General features: G+C 46.9%; 1 protein-coding gene across 1 annotated transcript in view; it reads right to left on the reverse strand.

Annotated features, from left to right (window-relative positions):
* fam172a (family with sequence similarity 172 member A) overlaps positions 1-20,500 on the reverse strand; it is a 193,387-nt gene that overhangs the window by 45,446 nt on the left and 127,441 nt on the right. The window contains exon 10 of the mRNA XM_039013177.1: positions 17,684-17,768. Coding sequence (XP_038869105.1) covers positions 17,684-17,768 — 85 coding nt within the window. The remainder of the gene's footprint in view (positions 1-17,683; positions 17,769-20,500) is intronic.

Below are 20,500 nucleotides of genomic sequence, written 5' to 3' on the forward strand. Positions count from 1 at the left end.
CGGCACAGACAGCAGGAACCGGCTTGACACGTGACCAGCCGCGACGCCTCGCGGCCAAAGGTCGGTGCAGATTTCAGCAAATCTGGGCAGGCACGGCATCAGCTTAAACTCAGGGGGAGAGATTGGCCTCTAACCTTAACCCGATAAGATCCTTGAAGTCCTTACCCTGACCTAGACTTGACTCTTTCATCTGCGATGTTAGCTATACTAATTACTGGCTGATAGCGACCCGGTGCCAAATGCAATTCACTTCCACCTCTCCTGATGAGCTACAACAGTCGTTGCCAACCTCGCTTAGAGCTCAAGACGTGTTTTAAACAAACTCTGCCAGGCACGCAGCTCATGCTTTAACTATCAGTAATTGACTTGGTGTGTCGTGTTCTGTTATTGTATTTATTGATTTCTATGTAACCTTTATTTAACTAGGCGAGTCAGTTAAGGACAAATTCTTATTTACAATGACGTCCTACCCCGGCCAAACCCGGACGACGCTGGGCCAATTGTGCGCCGCCCTATGGGACTCCCAATCACGGTCGGTTGTGATTCAGCCTGGAATCGAACCAGGGTCTGTTGCACTGAGATGCAGTGCCTTAGACCGCTGCACCACATGCCCTATCTGGCATGTTAGGGGAGGAGCAGAGAGTGGCGTGTGCTACGTTTAAAAGCACAGCTAAAGCCAAATAAAGGAAGATTAAAATGGCGCCATGGATTCGGAATTTTGGTTTCCAAGATTACTCCCCTTTCCCGGGCACAACTGAGACAAATGGTCTCCATAGCAGCCGGGGGTCCTGTTAATATCGGGGGGGGGGGCTAGGCCCAGGGTCAGGTGACTGAGGGGAAGGTTGCCATCCGAGTCAGAAGACTGCAGCCCAAATCTTCCCTCCCCTCCCTCTACTGTAAATCTCTGGTACCCGATACACACGTCCACTACTTGGCCTAAGGCCCTCGCCCCTGGCCCGGCCCCACACATATCATAAGGGAAGAGAGAGACAGATCTGCTTGTGTGAGTGTGTGTGTGTGTGTGTGTGTGTGTGTGTGTGGAAGGCCGCCCGTGCGTTGTTGATTAGATAGGAGGTGAGCCCATGGCAGGACAGGCGTGGTTTTCCGCTCGCTCAGTCGTTAGTAACGAGGGGGGCAGGCAGTGGGTCACCCAGATCAGACCAGTGGGAATGGAGCATTCCTCACAGCTGGGACAGACCGGCACACCAGGACTCTCACGTCTCAACACAACCCACTAGGCCAGGTGACACAGAGAAGGCCCCTGGGACAAACAAGGGCACACCTTGGAGAGATAGAAGGGGGAAAAGAGATTTCCCACATACCTTCCCTTCTGCTTCTAGGAAGTACTATGCAGATCCCATGGCCATTAGAACTTAGATGAATAGTTCTAAGTTTCAACGTTTATTCGCCACGTGCACAGGATACAAACAATACAGTGAAATTCTCAACTTGATAGATCGTCCCCAACAACGTAGTTATAGTAATATTAATAAAAACATCGATAACAATAGAAAATAGAATAAAACACACAAGAAGTACGATAAAGTTTGAAGAAAACCGAAAACGCAAGTATATACAGGTCGGTCAGCCTGTATCTTATTTAGTGTGCAGGAGTACAGGAGTGGTAGAGGTGGGTTTTTACATAAAAAATGACTGGTGGTAGGATATACAGCTGAAGTCAGAAGTTTACATACACCTTAGCCAAATACATTTAAAATCAGTTTTTCACAAATCCTGACATTTAATCCTACTAAAAATTCCTTGTCTTAGGTCAGTTAGGATCACCACTATTTTAAGAATGTGAAATGTCAGGATAATAGTGGAGAGAATTACTTATTTCAGCTTTTATTGCTTTCATAACATTCCCAGTGGGTCAGAAGTTTACATACACTCAATTAGTATTTGGTAGCATTGCCTTTAAATGGTTTAACTTGGGTCAAACGTTTTGGGTAGCCTTTCACAAGCTTCTCACAATAAATTTTGGCCCATTCCTCCTGACAGAGCTGGTGTAACCGAGTCAGGTTTGTAGGCCTCCTTGCTCGCACACGCTTTTTCAGTTCTGCCCACACATCTTCTATAGGATTGAGGTCAGGGCTTTGTGATGGCCACTCCAATACCTTGACTTTGCTGTCCTTAAGCCATTTTGCCACAACTTTGGAAGTATGCGTGGGGTCATTGTCCATTTGGAAGACCCATTTGTGACCAAGCTTTAACTTCCTGACTGATGTCTTGAGATGTTGCTTCAATATATCCACATAATTTTCCTCCTCATGTTGCCATCTATTTTGTGAGGTGCACCAGTCCCTCCTGCAGCAAAGCAACCACACAACATGATGCTGCCACCCCCGTGCTTCACAGTTGGGATGGTGTTCTTCGGCTTGCAAGCATCCCCCCTTTTCATCCATACATAACGATGGTCATTATGGCCAAACAGTTCTATTTTTGTTTCATCAGACCAGAGGACATTTCTCCAAAAAGTACGATCTTTGTCCCCATGTGCAGTTGCAAACCGTAGTCTGGCTTTTTTATGGCGATTTTGGAGCAGTGGCTTCTTCCTTGCTGAGCGACCTTTCAGGTTATGTCGATATAGGACTCGTTTTAATGTGGATATAGATACTTTTGTACCTGTTTCCGCCAGCATCTTCACAAGATCCTTTGCTGTTGTTCTGGGATTGATTTGCACTTTTCGCACCAAAGTACGTTCATCTCTAGGAGTCAGAACACGTCTCCTTCCTGAGCGGTATGACGGCTGCGTGGTCCCATGGTGTTTATACTTGCGTACTATTGTCTGTACAGATGAACGTGGTACCTTCAGGCGTTTGGAAATTGCTCCCAAGGATGAACCAGACTTGTGGAGGTCTATACTTTTTTTCTGAAATCTTGGCTGATTTATTTTGATTTTCCCATGATGTCAAGCAAAGAGGCACTGAGTTTGAAGGTAGGCCTTGAAATACATCCACAGGTACACCTCCAATTGACTCAAATTATGTCAATTAGCCTATCAGAAGCTTCTAAAGCCATGACATAATTTTCCAAGCTGTTTAAAGGCACAGTCAACTTAGTGTATGTAAACTTCTGACCCACTGGAATTGTGAGACAGTGAATGAATTATAAGTGAAATAATCTGTCTGTAAACAATTGTTGGAAAAATTATGTGTCATGCACAAAGTAGATGTTCTAACCGACTTGCCAAAACTATAGTTTGTTAACAAGAAATTGTGGAGTGGTTGAAAAACGAGTTTTAATGACTCCAACCTAAGTGTATGTAAACTTCCGACTTCAACTGTACATGTAACCAGGGCTGAAAAGTGACTGGTATCAGCAATATATAAATACTTGGTAATATGGTAATATACTAATGGTAATATACACCGAGTATACAAAACATTATTTTCATGAAATAGAATGAACAGGTGAATCCAGTTGAAAGCTATGATCCCTTATTAATGTCACTTGTTAAATCCACTTCAATCAGTGTAGATGTAGGGGAAGAGACAGGTTAAAGAAGGATTTTTAAGCCTTCAGACAATTGAGACATGGATTGTGTATCTGTGCCATTCAGAGGGTGAATGGGCAAGACACAGAATGTAAGTACTTTAGAGCAGGGTATGGTAGTAGGTACCAGGTGCACCGTTTTGTGTCAAGAAGAGCAACGCTGCTGGGTTTTTCCACTCTCAACAGTTTCCCATGTGTATCAAGAATGGTCCACCACCCAAAGGTCATCCAGCCAACTTGACGCAACTGTGGGAAGCATTGAGTCAACATGGGCCAGCATCCCTGTAGAATGCTTGACACCTTGTAGAGTCCATGCCCCGACAAATTGAGGCTGTTCTGAGGGCACAAGGGGGTGCAACTCAATATTAGGAAGGTGTTCTTAATGTTTTGTGCACTCATTGTATACTGAACAAACATAAAAACACACATGCAACAATTTCAAAGATTTTACTGAAATCAGTCAATTGAAATAAATTCATTTTGGATTTGACATGACTGGTCAGGGGCACAGTCATGGGTGGGCCTGGAAGGGCATAGGCCCACCCACTGGGGAGCAAGGCCCAGCTAATCAGAAATACGTTTTTCCCCACAAAAGGGTTTTATTACAGACAGAAATACTCCTCAGAATCCCCCCCTCCTCCTCAGACAACAATCCCGCAGGTGTGGAAGTCCTGGGCTGGCGTGGTTACACATGGTCTGCAGTTGTGAGGCTGGTTGGACTCCTGCCAAATTCTCTAAAACTACATTGGAGGTGGCTTATGGTAGAGAAATGAACATTACACACTCTGGCAAGAGCTCTGGTGGACATTCCTGCAGTCAGCATGCCAATTGCACCCTCCTTCAAAACTTGAGACATCTGTAGCATTGTGTTGAGTGACAAAACTGAACATTTCAGAGAGTTCTTCTATTGTCCCCAGCACAAGGTGCACCTCTGTATTGATCATGCTGTTTAATCAGCTCCTTGATATGCCACACCTGTCAGGTGGATGGATTATCTTGAAAAAGGAGAAATGCTCACTAACAGCAAATTTGCGCAATTTTTTTTTAGCAAAATAAGCTTTTATTTTGTTGTATATACACAACTATACACACAGTTAAAGGAAAGTGTTGCCTGTTAAATAGCCTGTCGTTGAATCTTCCTACTAGAGGTGGTTCAGCCTTGTTACACAGCCAACCGTAAGTCATGGTTTCAACCAGCAACAGTAGAGAGTAGACTGGGAAGTGGAATAGTAATCAACTTACCTAACATGATTACGACTAGGCTGCTTTGCTCATGAACTTTTGTTCATTCTTCAAACAGATCCATAATAGTAATTTAGGAGGGGAGGGGGGGTGCAGTGCAAGTCAATATTAGGACGGTGTTCATAATGTTTTGTATGCTCAGTGTATACATGTCAACAGGAGTCATAGTGACCAGTAGCAGGATACATAGATAGATACTAATGGTAATGATAATCAATAATCAGCAGCGTCATGGTAGTCATGAATCTAATCAATAATAATTTAGCAGCAGCATAGGTGTGAGGGAGTGTGCACGTGTGGGTGTGTTGCGTCAGTAACACGTGTGAGAGTAAGAGTGACAGTAATACGCCTAAAGCTTCTTTATTAAATCATTAGTTAAAAATAAACAAAACAGGCGGATCCAGGACATTGGGGTTAATGGTGTTAATGATGATCTAGGGATGAGGGTACAGGACATTGGTGTTTATTACGATCTAGGGGTGAGGGTCCAGGACCTTTGTGTTAATGGTATTAATGATGATCTAGGGGTGAGGGTCCAGGACATTGGTGTTAATGATGACCTGGGGTTGAGGGTCCAGGACCTTTGTGTTAATGGTATTAATGATGATCTAGGGGTGAGGGTCCAGGACATTGGTGTTAATGGTATTAATGATGATCTAGGGGTGAGGGTCCAGGACATTGGTGTTAATGATGACCTGGGGTTGAAGGTACAGGACCTTTGTGTTAATGGTGTTGATTACAATCTGGGGTTGATGGTCCAGGACATTGGTGTTAATGATGACCTGGGGTTGAAGGTACAGGAATTTTGTGTTAATGGTGTTGATTACAATCTGGGGTTGAGGGTCCAGGACATTGGTGTTAATGATGATCTGGGGTGAGTGTCCAGGATATTGGTGTTAATGATGACCTGGGGTTGAGGGTCCAGGACATTGGTGTTAATGGTATTAATGATGATCTGGGGTTGAGGATCCAGGACATTGGTGTTAATGATGACCTGGGGTTGAAGGTACAGGACCTTTGTGTTAATGGTGTTGATTACAATCTGGGGTTGATGGTCCAGGACATTGGTGTTAATGATGATCTGGGTGAGTGTCCAGGATATTGGTGTTAATGATGATCTGGGGTGAGTGTCCAGGATATTGGTGTTAATGATGATCTGGGGTGAGGGTCCAGGACATTGGTGTTAATGATTTTAATAAAGATCTGGGGTGAGGGTCCAGGACATAAGTGTTAATTACGATCTAGGTGTGAGGGTCCAGGACATTGGTGTTAATGACGGTCTGTGGGTGGGTGATGGGGGGGGGGGGGGGGGGGTACCTGTCCTGATTCCTCAGTATGTGGGGTAATACAAGGGATGCCCATGTGGAGGCGAGATGACTGCCGAGGGCCGTGCCGAGAGAGCGAGGGAAGAAAGTGGTGGAGGAGAGGAAGAGATTAGAAGTAATAGCATCACAGAGGGATCAGTGCAGCCTATCTCATTACTCCCAGGCACAATGAGCACAGCACTCCCAAAGCAGTTTACAATTACACCTTTCCAGGCCACAAACAAGCCCTGCGCTTATTACCCCGGCTACTCTTTGGTGCTTTAGCTGGAGGAAATCCTCCTCTAATTGCGATATTTCCCTAATACTCAAGCACGCTGGTTTAACGGGCTGTTTGTCCCCCTTCCTGGAGATGCGTCTTAACAAAGTTTTTATCTGTCACAGAAGTGTACGCTGGATGGTCCAAGGTCACCGCTGCACACACACACACACAACTCTGCCCCACAAACCTCTGTCAACGTTGTTTACATAATTATATAAATAAGTAAGAAAAATTCAGACAAAAATATTGTAATTTGAGGCTGATTACGACTCAAGGACCTTCAAGGAGGCTTTCCCCCCCCCTAATCATCTCTCTGCAATTATGTACATTCCTAATATATTCTCAGAGCTTGTTGTGTTCGTTCTCTTTTTATTTCCTTACAATCACATTAAATGTGCATTTCATTATAACCTAATTGTGAAAAAGAAAACAAAGGAGAACGGGGGAAGACTGCCACAACGTATCAAAATGTGTGTTTTAAACTAAACAGGAAAAGGTAAATGCCATCAGCAGAAACAACATAACGCAAACAAAACGCTGACACAACACATTGATTAGTGATCTCTGGGTGTTTTGTACTGGTGCGCCTCTGCTCTGCTTTCACTGTAATTATCCAGCCTCCAGCAGACAGTCTCTCTAGTCTAGCCGGGCCTCTGCGCAAACAGCCTCTCCTCTCATCTCCCCCAGCCTTATCAAACCCTGTCACCCTAAAGGGGCCCATTAGCAGCTAAACCTAATGAATTGGCTTCGTGAACAAACGTATAACCTGCGTCTCATGAAACAAAGGACAGAGAAGGGGAACAAGACAACGAAAGAAATAAGGAATTGAGGACGGTGTAAACCAAGGTGTTTCTCCTGTGAAAGAGAGGACAAAGCGTGGCCTGTGGAGAGGGAGTCCATGGTGACGGCGCTGCTGTTTACCATGGCAGAGACCCTGACAGGAAAGGGAAAGAGACACTAAACGTGATAAAACCATCAGACCCCCAACAAAGAACCAGTCACTCACAGAGAATGGGGCTAACCAAGGCTAAATTGGGCTAACGAGAGCTAACCGTACTATATCCAGCAACACCCAACACAGGGGCAGATATCTTGCTAGAAACCCCCGCCACAGAAGACCATTAATGGGTGAAGAAGCCCTCACACCCCCTAGTTCATCCTCCTCCCCCATTTAGAGTGATGTGAGAAGACGCTGATGCTACCGGTAATGGGACGGCATCAATGTCTGAAGGCATTAGTGGGAGCTGGCGCTGATCACACGGTTGGCTGGGTAAACAGGGTAAACAATCGGCTTGCCCGCCTTCACCAGATTAACCCTCTGCCGGCCAACACACATGCACACGCACACACTGCTCACACGTTCATCTATTAACCCCCTTTAACGTGAGAGGGACTGAGGACCTCATGGGACCTCACGACCACGCGTCACCCATCCCGCTGTCTAAGCTCACATCCATTCCCTTGTCGTGAGTCACCAGCAGCGTATCTCGAGTGGTGTTTGATGTGGAATCATCCGTTTCAGGAACCGTCCGTTTCAGCCAGTACATCAACAGCGACACCACGGCCACCAAACGAAGAGACAAGGTGTGTTGAAGACAGATTAGATAACACCGTAACGCAACATTCCATCGACCCCCCCCCCCCCACCCCCCCCCCTCTAATCACGCGCGCGCAATTTAAGTTGTGCGACACCTCCAGGTTAAAGGCGTGAGGCTAAAGCCCATCTACTCTACGGGATATGCTACGGGCCAATAAGATCCATGTCGTGAGGCACTAATCTCCGTTTGGACTGTAAACGCCTGGGCGGTGACGTGAGATGTATGCACGCGCGACTAAGTCGCGTTGGATAAGAGCGCCTGCTAAATGGCATATACCGTTATACAATTACAGATGAGGGAGAAGGACATCCACATGGAGAGTTAAAGAGGCTTGACCTGGCAGCCCAGTACAGGCAGAGGGAACCTGGCCATGGTGCATACTTCTGACCTGCATGGTGGGCTCAACTAGGGGGGGGGGGGGGCTAGAGTTCAACCAGGGGACAATTTACACCCGGACACATGCCTTACTGCATACCGTACTGTTTTCATACAGTGAAATACCGTTGGAGAACCTTCGAGAAGACAGCGGGAAGAAACACATCCACACCGACAACACCTATAGCTTTGGAAAGACGAAAGCAGCGTAGACTCCGTGTAAGAGAGTCGATTGCATTCCGTTTGCCTGTAGCAAAGCCCCCACGTCCAAATACCCGTAAATAAAGCAGCAGGAGGTATGGAGGGGAAATGACGAACAAATAAAAAGGAGGGGGTTGCCTTGGAGATTGAAGCACTGTGATTGGCTGAGGGACTGGGTAGCAGAAGGACAAACGGACAAATCTCAGAAGCTAATAACAGCGAGTACGGCACAGCCCTCATGGGCAAATCTGGCACTAAGATGATAATGAGATTATAAAATCCACTATATTGCAGCAAATTGTATAAGTGTTTCATTGAACCTTGTTGAACCTTCATTTATGCACAGCCGGGCTCTTTTCCATTTTCTCCCCTTTCCTTGAGATGATGGGCGGAGTGTGTGAGGAGGGAAGCGGAGGAAAAGAACGGAAGCGCTCCTGGGTACAGTTTACCTAGTGCAAGGGTGAACCAGGGAGCCAATACCATACACTGGGCTTCCTTAACATGTTACGTCTGCTTAGCATTCATATGAAGCTATCATTACTCTGCTACTGCTTCTGCCCGCTCTAAATATCTCATCACTGCCCAGTCCATGCACACACAGGCTACACTCAGACATGCATAAATAACGTAGAAATAGACCAACAACGTCAGATCTATGCAAGGACTACAATCAACCTCTAATGAGACCACATATGAAACGGATGTGATAGGAGATGGCATCTTGGGAGAACTTGGTTTGTGTCTGCTATCACCTAGTTATCTTTCAATATCTGTATTCAGTAAATGACAAAAGCATGAAAGTGAAATGTAATATCTTTTCGACAAAATGACTATTAGCACGGAGAACATAGAAATATCTAGAAAGAAAAAGGTTTTCAAAAGGCCTCACCCAATACTCACCATACTTCCTAACCAATATTCACACTAATATGGTGTATATGCCATGGGTGTCCCCTGTGGGCATCAAAGCCACAAAACCCCTGGCATTGCAAGTGTCACGCTCTACCAACTGAGCCACACAGGACCACAATACACCCCAAAAGGTGAGTAGGAGCGGAACGCAGGTAGAGTTGACTGGTAACGCTAACACTAATAACGCATAAAGGTTGCATTTAAATGCATCACCCTCCACTACATCCATACTAAATCCTAACCAACGTTCACAAACCAATAGATAGATGAGCTCTGCTACTCTGGGAGAAAAAAATAAAAAATAAAAAAAACTTCACCTGACCTTCTGTGTTGCTTAGCAACCAGTTGCCATAACACTTCTAATAAAAAAGGCAAGATACAGGCAAGGGATGTTATAAGAGAAAGGGCTCGGAGATAAGATGAGATCAACAGGAACACAAAAGACGACAACGCGACACCTGGGGGGGGGGGCTGCAGCGTTTCCACTCTTTTACCAAGTCAGCCTGACCAGCTTATTATCAACTCGACAGAGCCACGAGGGACCACTACTGGACCAGTAGACTACACTGGTCTCCTCAAGTATTCCACCCAATACTCCCAGCCATGCTACTCTCAATGTATTCACACAGTTGAGCTGCCATTCTCTGCCATGCTATACACACTTAAAACCACATACTGCTCATTCAGTCGATACAGACATACATTCAACATATTGATTTTGGGATGCAACAATGAGCTTGGAATGTTACCATTAAACTACTATTGATGCTGTATTCCTCTCACTGAGGAAACTGACACACCTCTCCAAGGCCATGGTAGAATCATGTCTATTGACTGGTAGTACTTGGTATCCAACATGTTCTACCTCTGATCTGACTTCAGACACACGTCAGAGACCGAGAACACCAAGATCAAATTCGACAGACACACACGGTCCTTTCAAAGTGATCAAAGTGACCCCGGTCTTTGATAGAAAGCAACCTCCCGTCTATCGTCCCCGCGCCGTCGGCGGAGAAGCCAGCCTAGTCTTTTGAGGTAGAGAAACAGGGCAGGAGCGAGAGAGATGAGGAATGGGGTGTCTACCAGAGCGTGGCCACTGACCTGACATTTCAAAACAATCACAAGCAATTGTCCACCAGACAGGTGTGGAGGGTATGACAGTGCTCTTAATCTGTCCGCCATAGGTCCCTCCTAAAGAATTAGCTTCCTCTCAATGTTCCCTTCGGTATCAAGGGGGTTCTTTTTTATATATTGTCGCCCTAACTTTACGTTCAGGGGCCTGCAACCCTGTGTCAGCCTATTCATTCAGGGTCAAAGGAGTTAATACGCAATTGAACCCGCAAAATGCCGCGGAAATCGCAAGACCTTTGAGTTGTGTAGTTTTCATTTTCTGGCGGTATGGAAAGTGAGGTTTTTCTATTTCTCTCTGCGTCATGCCACGATGACGCTTTAACCTGTCCTCCCCCCTCACAATGTCTCCAAAACAGGCGTCAAAAGAATCCATACAGTACAAAAATGATTGAATACCGCATTGTTGGGAAGGGCTTGCAAGTTAAGCACTTCACTGTGCATGTGACAAATGAAACTTGAAAAAAGGGAAACAAAGAGAATGACTAAGTAAGATCTCCTGTACAGCTCCAACTGTCTTACCGAAGCTCTTCCCCTCCACCTCCTCCACACCAGCCTCTCTATATTTCACTCGGCGCCATAAATATGACCCCGGCAGAGGCACAACAAACTCAGAGACAGAGCAAAACGGGGGAAGGAAAATAGAACAGTTTTCCTCTCTCTCCAGCGCTCTGATCCTGTCTGCATGGTGTACTTGGGGTTCATTACATAAGGCTGCCAAGTGGGTCAGGGCCCGCCAGTCTGCGCCGGAGCACACAGATCAAACACGTTAAGGCCCCATCTCCATTTTAAAGAGGAATAGCAAATGAAGGCCATGTTTTCTGATCCTCTACGAGAGAGAGACAGAGAGAAAGAAAGAGAGGGTAGCATGTAGCCTTGCGGTTAAGAGCGTTGGACCAGTAACCGAAAGGTCGCTGGTTCGAATCCCCGAGCCGACTAGGTGAAATAATGACAGTGTGCCCTTGAGCAAGGCACTTAACGCGAATTGCTCCTGTAAGTCGCTCTGGATAGGAGCGTCTGCTAAATGACAATAAGAGAAATGGAGAGAGCAAAGGAGAACCCCCCCCCCCCCCCCCCCCCCCGCAAAATTACGAGTGTCTACATGAAACTATATGAAACTTTTATTCCCTCCACCATGGGAGCAAGTGGGAGGGTGGAGTATTTGAGCCTAGGACTAGAGAGTAAGAAAAATTCAATACATGACACAAAGCAGCACAATGATTTGTGTCAATATGTGTAGTGGTGGCGTGTGTTAGTACAGAGGAAGAGCAACATGAAAGGCTGTGCAGAATGTGGAGAGATAAAAGGCTGGTTAGGCCTGGGAGGAGATGTTGATTACAGCAGCCAGTGTCTCCCCTGAACATAGACATAGCATCTCATTCATTCCTAAGAATCCCTTATATACTCAGCCGCCAGCTACTGCACTATATTTTTCAGTCTATTGTAATAATCCACCAATAGACAGTATCTACCATTCCACAAATAAAAAGTAGCTTCCTCAAACGCCATAATATCCCTCCGACACAGCCACCTCTGTCTGTAGTCGTATCTGCCAGGACACTGCCAGGTCAGCGTTTTCCACGAGCGTGTCAGTTGAAAGAGAGCTTGGCACCTGTAAAATCCAGACGATAGCTAGCCCCGGCGATGAGCCCCGTGAAGGGATCAGGATCAGGGTTAGAGTTCACCTCGGGTTCACCAACGTTTACCCTAGCTATTTCCTGCGACGCTAGCGCTAGGCTACGCTAACGTCCGCAGAGACAAAAAGCTAGAAAGACGCCCTTCCTCTCTCCACTTGATCTTTCGATGAGCCAGCAGACATTCAACCCTCCCTAAAAAAAAAAAAAAAGAAAGTCAAGCTGAGAAAACAGAGGAGGTGAGGAGGGCTGCGTTTCCTCTGACAGTTTAACTCAGCATACAAACATCCATCAGACGGACGGACGTGGACCTGTAGGTGGAGTGTAGAGGTGGCGACAAGAAGCTACGATCAACAGTACATGCCGGATCAGGGCGAAGGTTTACAATGCAGTTCAACCTAACCAGCATGCAACACGGCCACCGCAACACACGCAAACGTACGCACGCACACAGACGCACACAGCTGACCCACACTGTACGTCGTCTGTTTCTTTCCACAGACTCGCTTTTAGGAAAGCTTGAGTTCAGGTAAAACGGACCAGACTTCGCGCTCATTTCTCTATTTTACAATCTTGGTTCTAGCGATCAATGCAAACATTCTCGCTACTTCACTGAAAAAGAAAAAACATCAAATAAAAAAAGAAAACTGCTTTTTAAAAAGAAAGATAAACAACTCCTTCAGTACATCAAAAAGGAGCATCTTCTTCTTGATGAACACAATGAGGGTTAATTACGGGCCTGTGTTCAGAACCTTGTAACGGACCAGGACGCGTAATTAAAGTTCAGGTACATATTAACGTACTTTTGTTAGCCATTAATCAGTGTTTACGCTGGGCCTTTGTAATTCATAATCAGGTTCAACAATGAGTAATCGCTAAGGAGTAGGTACATAATAGAGAGGAGGGAGTGCACACTGATCGTTTCCACTCTCCCAACCTCTGTGGGAGAGAGAGGGAGGTAGAATGAATAGTAGGCCTGTAGGGCGATTCCACGCCAGCGGGAGAGGAAAAATATTTTTGGTATCTCCGATTTTTCTGGCAATTCTCACATAGGAATTCCATTGGGAGGAAGTGTGTATTTTTATTTTTTATTTTTTACAATTGTATCTCAAACCGTTTTTGAGAAAATCATGATGAAAGTGGCCATTTGAAACCTACAGTTGAAGTCGGAAGTTTACATACACTTAGGTTGGAGTCATTAAAACTCCAAACTCCACAAATTTCTTGTTAACAAACTATAGTTTTGGCAAGTCGGTTAGGACATCTACTTTGTGAATGACACAAGTAATTTTCCCAACAATTGTTTACAGACAGATTATTTGACTTATAATTCACTGTATCACAATTCCAGAGGGTCAGAAGTTTACATACACTAAGTTGACTGTGCCTTTAAACAGCTTGGAAAATTCCAGAAAATTATGTCATGGCTTTAGAAGCTTCTGATAGAAGCTTCTGGCTAATTGACACCATTTGAGTCAATTGAAGGTGTACCTGTGGATGTATTTCAAGGCCTACCTTCAAACTCAGTGCCTCTTTGCTTGACATCATGGGAAAATCAAAAGAAATCAGCCAAGACCTCAGAAAAAAAGTGTAGACCTCCACAGGTCTGGTTCATCCTTGGGAGCAATTTCCAAACGCTTGAAAGTACCACGTTCATCTGTACGAACAATAGAACGCAATTATAAACACCATGGGACCACGCAGCCGCCATACCGCTCAGGAAGGAGATGCGTTCGGTCTCCTAGAGATGAACGTACTTTGGTACGAAAAGAGCAAATCAATCCCAGAACAACAGCAAAGGACCTTGTGAAGATGCTGGAGGAACCAGGTACAAAAGTATCTACATCCACACTAAAACGAGTCCTATATCGTCAAAACCTGAAAGGCCACTCAGCAAGGAAGAAGCCACTGCTCCAAAATCACCATAAAAAAGCCAGACTACGGTTTACAACTGCACTCTGGTCTGATGAAACAAAAATAGAACTGTTTAGCCATAAGGACCATCGTTATGTTTGGAGGAAAAAGGGGGAGGCTTGCAAGCCAAAGAACACCATCCCAACCGTGAAGCACGGGGGTGGCAGCATCATGTTGTGGGGATGCTTTGCTGCAGGAGGGACTGGTGCACTTCAAAAAATAGATGGTATCATGAGGAGGAAAATTATGTGGATATAATGAAGCAACATCTCAAGACATCAGTCAGGAAGTTAAAGCTTGGTCACAAATGGGTCTTCCAAATGGACAATGACCCCACGCATACTTCCAAAGTTGTGGCAAAATGGCTTAAGGACAACAAAGTCAAGGTATTGGGAGTGGCCATCACAAAGCCCTGACCTCAACACTATAGAAAATGTGTGTGCAGAACTGAAAAAGCGTGTGTGAGCAAGGAGGCCTACAAACCTGACTCGGTTACACCAGCTCTGTCAGGAGGAATGGGCCAAAATTCACCCAACTTATTTGTGGGAAGATTGCGGAAGGCTACCCGAAATGTTTGACCCAAGTTAAACAATTTAAAGGCAATGCTACCAAATACTAATTGAGTGTATGTAAACTTCTGACCCACTGGGAACGTGATGGAAGAAATAAAAGCTGAAATAAATCACTCTACTATTATTCAGAGATTTCACATTCTTAAAATAAAGTGGTGATCCTAACTGACCTAAGACAGGGAATTTTTACAAGGATTAAATGTCAGGAATTGTGAAAAACTGAGTTTAAATGTATTTGGCTAAGGTGTATTATAAACATGCCTCCTGTAAGACCCTATGATCCGTAAATCGTACATGATACCGACATCTTGGTGTCATTATACTCCTTATAGTGTGCTCGAACATATGGAGTATGACTAGATTCTGAAATACAAATTGACAAATTCATTTGTTCAACATGGATCATAAGGTCTAAAAAAGCTTTTCAAACAAGTTTGTATGGGAGAATTACCAGTACTATCTGAGATACCAACAATATTTTACTCTCCCACTGGTGTGGAATTGCCCTATGGCAGACCTGGTGGAATTGGTCGGACTGCTGTGTTCACAATTCTATCGACCCACTCACACAGGCAGAACCAGACGCACACTCCCCTATCTAAACACTGAGAAAGTTAGAGGCATAAACTTTTTACTACTTTAATACACGATTGAATTTGTCCAAATACTTATGACACCTTCAAATGGGGGGACGAGCTACACAAAGTGCTTTCATCTCTAAACGGTAAATGTATGTATGAATTTACTGTCGCCTCATATTAAATATTTGATCTCAAATCCAAAACACTGGAGTATATAAAAGTTTTAGCTTCACTGTCCAACTAAATACGCAGGGGAGTGTATGGCCAGGCAGCAGCCACGCACATTTCTCCTAGAGCCACACAAGTCACCTTGCGGTGCGAGGAGGGGATTCACATTGTCACTGTTGTGTGTCTCTAAGCCTGACTCTCGAGTGGGCCTGCCCATCCCTGCCATTCTTCCTCTCTCTCCTGGCTATCTGCTCTGCGACTGCAGCCCAGCCTTGGTGTGTCAGACCCTGGGAAGGCCCCAGGCCCCCCTCCCCAACCCCGGCCATCCTCCAAATCCTGCCCCCCCCCCAGCACAGCACACAGGGAGGCTTTCCAGCAGGAGATTTGTTCCACTTTATCTGCATATTTAGGCAGTGTTCAGCGTGCTCCTAACTGATAAAATTCTGCCAATCTCTCAGGCCGCTGCCAGCGCCGGAGCAGTGACCTTCTAGGGGAAGATTCCTTTGAAAGAGGGAATGAAAATGAAAAAGAGAGGGGTGGGAGAAAAGCTAGCCAGGCGAGCAGGGAAGCGGTCCAGGTTTTATCACGTTAAAAACAATAAACAGAGATGTTAGCGGACACCCCCCCCCCACGCTACAAAACTACCCCTCCTTCCCTCCCTCCAGCCCATAAGTGGGGCATTGCCATGCTGGTACCAGTGTTGTTTTCACAGATGATTAGCAGCAATAGCCAGACAGGCCTGTCTCCACGTCACCATGTCCATCTGCCAAACACCAACCAGCATGGATAACCCCTACGCTATAACCACTACCGCACAGGGAGAGAGGGAGTGAGATAGCTGGTTGGAGGGAGGGAGGGAGGGAAAGGATGGGAAACTCGTCCTTCAGTGCCGCCACTGACTCCATCCTCACTGCCGACTGCCACTCAAACCCCACATCTGACGGACAGCCAATGGCATGCTTTGGTTTGCCTTCAGACGTCTTAGTGTCTGTCTGATCAGGCGCCATTTTCCAGAGCCGTCCAGTAGCCTAAAGCTTGCCGGACTTTAGACAAGTGCAGTTAGCTCTTGGTGTGGTGGGAGTATGTGTGTGTGTGTGTGTGTCTCCGACGTACAAAAGACACGGATGGGAGGGAGGGAGGGACGAATTGAGAAGCGTTCTCCGCAGACATTCTGGGTCATGGTACTTTTGACATCCTCCCCTCAACCTTTGTCACCTCTGGTCGCTCTCTCGTGAGTGTCGGCGCCGCCAAGGACACAAAGACAAACCAAATCAACCTTTGACATGAGACCAGAGTCCAGACTCGCTGAGCTGGACACGACTTCTCGTCCACTTTCTCTCACTACCGCCGATGTCAAAGTCATTCAGACCAATGGTCAATCAAATGTGCCTGGGATAAGACGAGCCTGATAACTCCTATATATAGCAGCAGAATCTCATGGTGTAACGTTAATGCAGTAGCATAGGCACGTTCGGGGTTTGTGACTTACCAACGAGGCAAAGTCCGTTGAGTACGTAACGGTGGCTTGTAGGAGTACGTAACATTAAAATGTCATAGATTTAGCCGGTGGTAACTCGTGGCATAGACACTGGCTGGAATGCAGTTTTAACCAAATCAGCGTGCAGGATTAGACCCAGCCGTTGTATAAAGGAGTATAAACAACCAGACTGACATATAGGCTGACTATTAATATTAATATATTACATGGTAACTTAGCTAGTGATGCATGGTATAACATAAAGCAGACATTTCTTGGAGACGAGTCACCAGTTTATTCACAGGCCACCCACTGTCCTCTCAACCATGTGTAACCATGTTGTTTTGACCCCGGCAGATCAGATAACGGCGGGAGGCATGGCTCCATGGAAAAACATGTATGTCGACCTATACATTGATCATGACGCCATCAGACAAGTGAGGAGAGGGTAGTCACAATAAGCCCACATGACCGTTAGGGTAGTCGTCGAGTGACATAAATGTACGTGCCCACAGACACACTCACTCACTCAAATGTTCCATTTAAAGTAAGGGCAGTTGTTGAGGCCCCATCAGCATGGTCCATCTTTATCATCATGTTCGGGATTACGGATTACAGGCCTAATCCCGAATTAAGGGCAAATTCTCTGGCTGTGACATCATCGCTACAAACCATCCACAGAGAGGCCAGAGAGAAATGGAGCAAAACACCACATGAAAAGATTAAAGCGAGAGAGAGAAAATGAGAGAGAGAGAGAGATGAAAGGTGTAAGGAGTGTTGAATCCACAGTCACACACGCTACCTGCAGAGACGCGAGGACAGTCTGATAGCATGGGCTCCACCGGTGTGTCCAGGGGCTCGGGGCTCGACACCCAGTTGCGGCAATGCTGTGGGGGAGGGGGGGAGACAGGAACAAGCAATTAAACGCCCTGTAACACATTGCTCAGACAGATCTGATATTGTTTGTGGTGACGATGGGGGGGTGGGGTGGGGGGGGGGGGGGTTACACGGAACACCAGGCGCACCAGGGGGGTGTCTACGCAGCCTGGTGACCCATAACCCCTCAAGCCCACCCGCAACCCCCCCCTCCCCTCAGCCGCCAGTCCACAGTCTTACACTTAGAGTCTTACCCTGTCTTGACCTTTCCTCAGGTGAAACGCTGCTTTTTACAGTACAGTACATATCAAGCCTACACCACAATGTGCTTGACATACCACTTCAAAAGAAGTGTGTGTGTGTGTGGTGCGTGCATGTGTGTTTGATGAATCCGTGTGTGGCTTTTGTCCGGTCTGTTGACGGTGCAGTGCGGTATGCAGGGTTTGATGGGACGCTGTCGTGGGCTTGGAGGAGGGAGGCAGAGAGGGGGGAATGAAGAGGAGGAATGCATGGAGAAGACGTTCCAGAGATAAGATAAAAGTTAAAACAGAAGAAACAGAAATGTAAAAGAGATTAGGCTGTGTGCAGCTGGCCTCTTTCTGAATCACTGCTTATCTACACTTGTTTACCTTCGCCCCGGCCCTCCTGACAGCCGTTACAGTGCTATGTGTGAGGGGGTGTGTGTTTGGTGTGGGGGGGGGGGGGGGGGGGGTCTCTCCTACAGAGCTCTGCAGCTCGCCTCCACCCCATCCTTGAACCCCGTCTAAGGCCACCCCTACCCTCCTCACCCAACCCCAGCGACCCCCCCCTCTCCCAAGGCCCTGCTTCTGCCTGACAGAGAGGGTCTGGCTGGGGCCAATCAGGGAGGCCAGCACCCCCACACATCCCTACCCTGTCTGGAGACATGATAGAACCCCGGGTCACATCACACCTCCGCTGGCCTGTCACAAGCCCCCCCCCCCCCCCCCCCCCACACCCACCCAGGGGTCACCCACCTGCGTCATCTGGACACTCCCGTGGGTGTAAGAGAGAGAAAGAGTATGAGTACGTGTGTGAGAGACAGAGCGAGAAAGAAAGAGGCCGTGTGTGTGCGCGCGTACTTCTGCAAGATTGAGACAAATGTGGGGAAGAGGTCGGGCCCTTCGCTCTCTCTCTCTGTTGTCGTCGACACATCCGGGGCAGACCACTTTCAGATTGATATACTACGGTACGCATCTGCTGCAGCCTACAACACTCTATTTCTGCCTTTTTCTCTAGGACAACAACTTCAGCGACGTTAGGAGAGGATTCGCACGCACCCGCACACAAGATTATCTCATTTGTGGTGACGTGAGGTACGGAGGTAAAATCATGTGTGAGGGAGTTATTTTGAACAACTCAATGTAAATTCAATGGGAGGGACCTGTCAGTTCGAGCAACTTCCGTAACGCACAAGTAGTCCCGAATCAATCCACCTTATTCATGGCTGCGGGCGAATTATTAACAAATACACAAATGGACCTGATGAGGAAGTATGGAGAGAAAGGGATGTATTGACGGGGATGTAGCTATAAGTGTCAGCACACATCCGCGTTCCAACCGATCAAACAAACGCAACTAAACAAGGGAATGTTTTCGAATCCTCCATGTCACCGCGTTGGAGTGCTTCTCCTTCCCCTCGCTTCCCCTTCATCCTGCCAATCGAGTGTGTTAGGAGTGAGCAGTATGGGGAAGATAGAAGGGCTGTGTGTGTGTGTGTGCCATCTTGGAAAACAGGCGTGCATTGTTGTATTTTTAGATGCCGAGCTTTGCCCTAGTTGTGCTCTTTGGAGGGAGTGCAGGGAGGCAGGCAGGCAGGCAGGCAGGCAGGCAGGCAGGCAGGCAGGCAGGCAGGCAGGCAGGCAGGCAGGCAGGCAGGCAGGCAGGCAGGCAGGCAGGCAGACAGACAGACAGGGCTCCTTGACTGGTACATCAAGTGTCTCATTGTATCTCCCTAATTCATTCCGTCTGGAGGAAGAAGACGTCAGCTGTGCTGCGCTGCGAGCGAGGGGAGTCATTTCAAAGACAGCCCTCCCGCTCCCCGCCAATGGAGGAACAGGGGCCGGCGTTTCAATAGGTTTGCCGAGGCAAACCCCAGCGTTGAGGGAGCGGCGAGAGCAACTGTCAGAGAAAGGCTAACCCCGCTGCACGGGATTAGAGGATGGAAGTTGACAAAAAAGGAAGGCACATCGGAATCTCTCTCAGACATGGTTATTCTCACCGCTTCAAGCCGGGGCGCCGATCAATGGCACTGCTGAACTGAGTGAGACGCCACGAACATAAACAGGTCACCCTGGTTGTGCGTGTGTGTGTGTGCGCCCGGGTGCATGTTTGTGCCCCGCTCCAGGTAGGGTTTGAAAGGGGGAATACGTGTCAAATGAAAGACGATACACGCCAGAGTTAACATACAGAGCAAGCAGCATGTAACACAGCCAGTGGCAGATGGAACCACAACACTGATTTACATCCTGTAAGTTAATGTGTGAGAGAAATGTGCTCGACTCACACTCTCTCTCTCTCTCTCTGTGTGGCTGTACTCTGTGTGTTTGCATTTTAAAAAGGAACGGAGCCGGGAAGAAGCTTGCGCGCACGCACGCACACACGCACGCACGCTGCAGCGTTTTACAAATGAACTCATTCAGTCCCATCTTCATTATTCATCCGAAACATCTGGATCCCGAGTCCCAGAGTCCCACCAATCCCTTTGGGGCCGTGCGGCGGAAGC

This window comes from Salvelinus namaycush, chromosome 18, assembly GCF_016432855.1.
Source record: "Salvelinus namaycush isolate Seneca chromosome 18, SaNama_1.0, whole genome shotgun sequence".
Classification (NCBI taxonomy): Eukaryota; Metazoa; Chordata; class Actinopteri; order Salmoniformes; family Salmonidae; genus Salvelinus; species Salvelinus namaycush.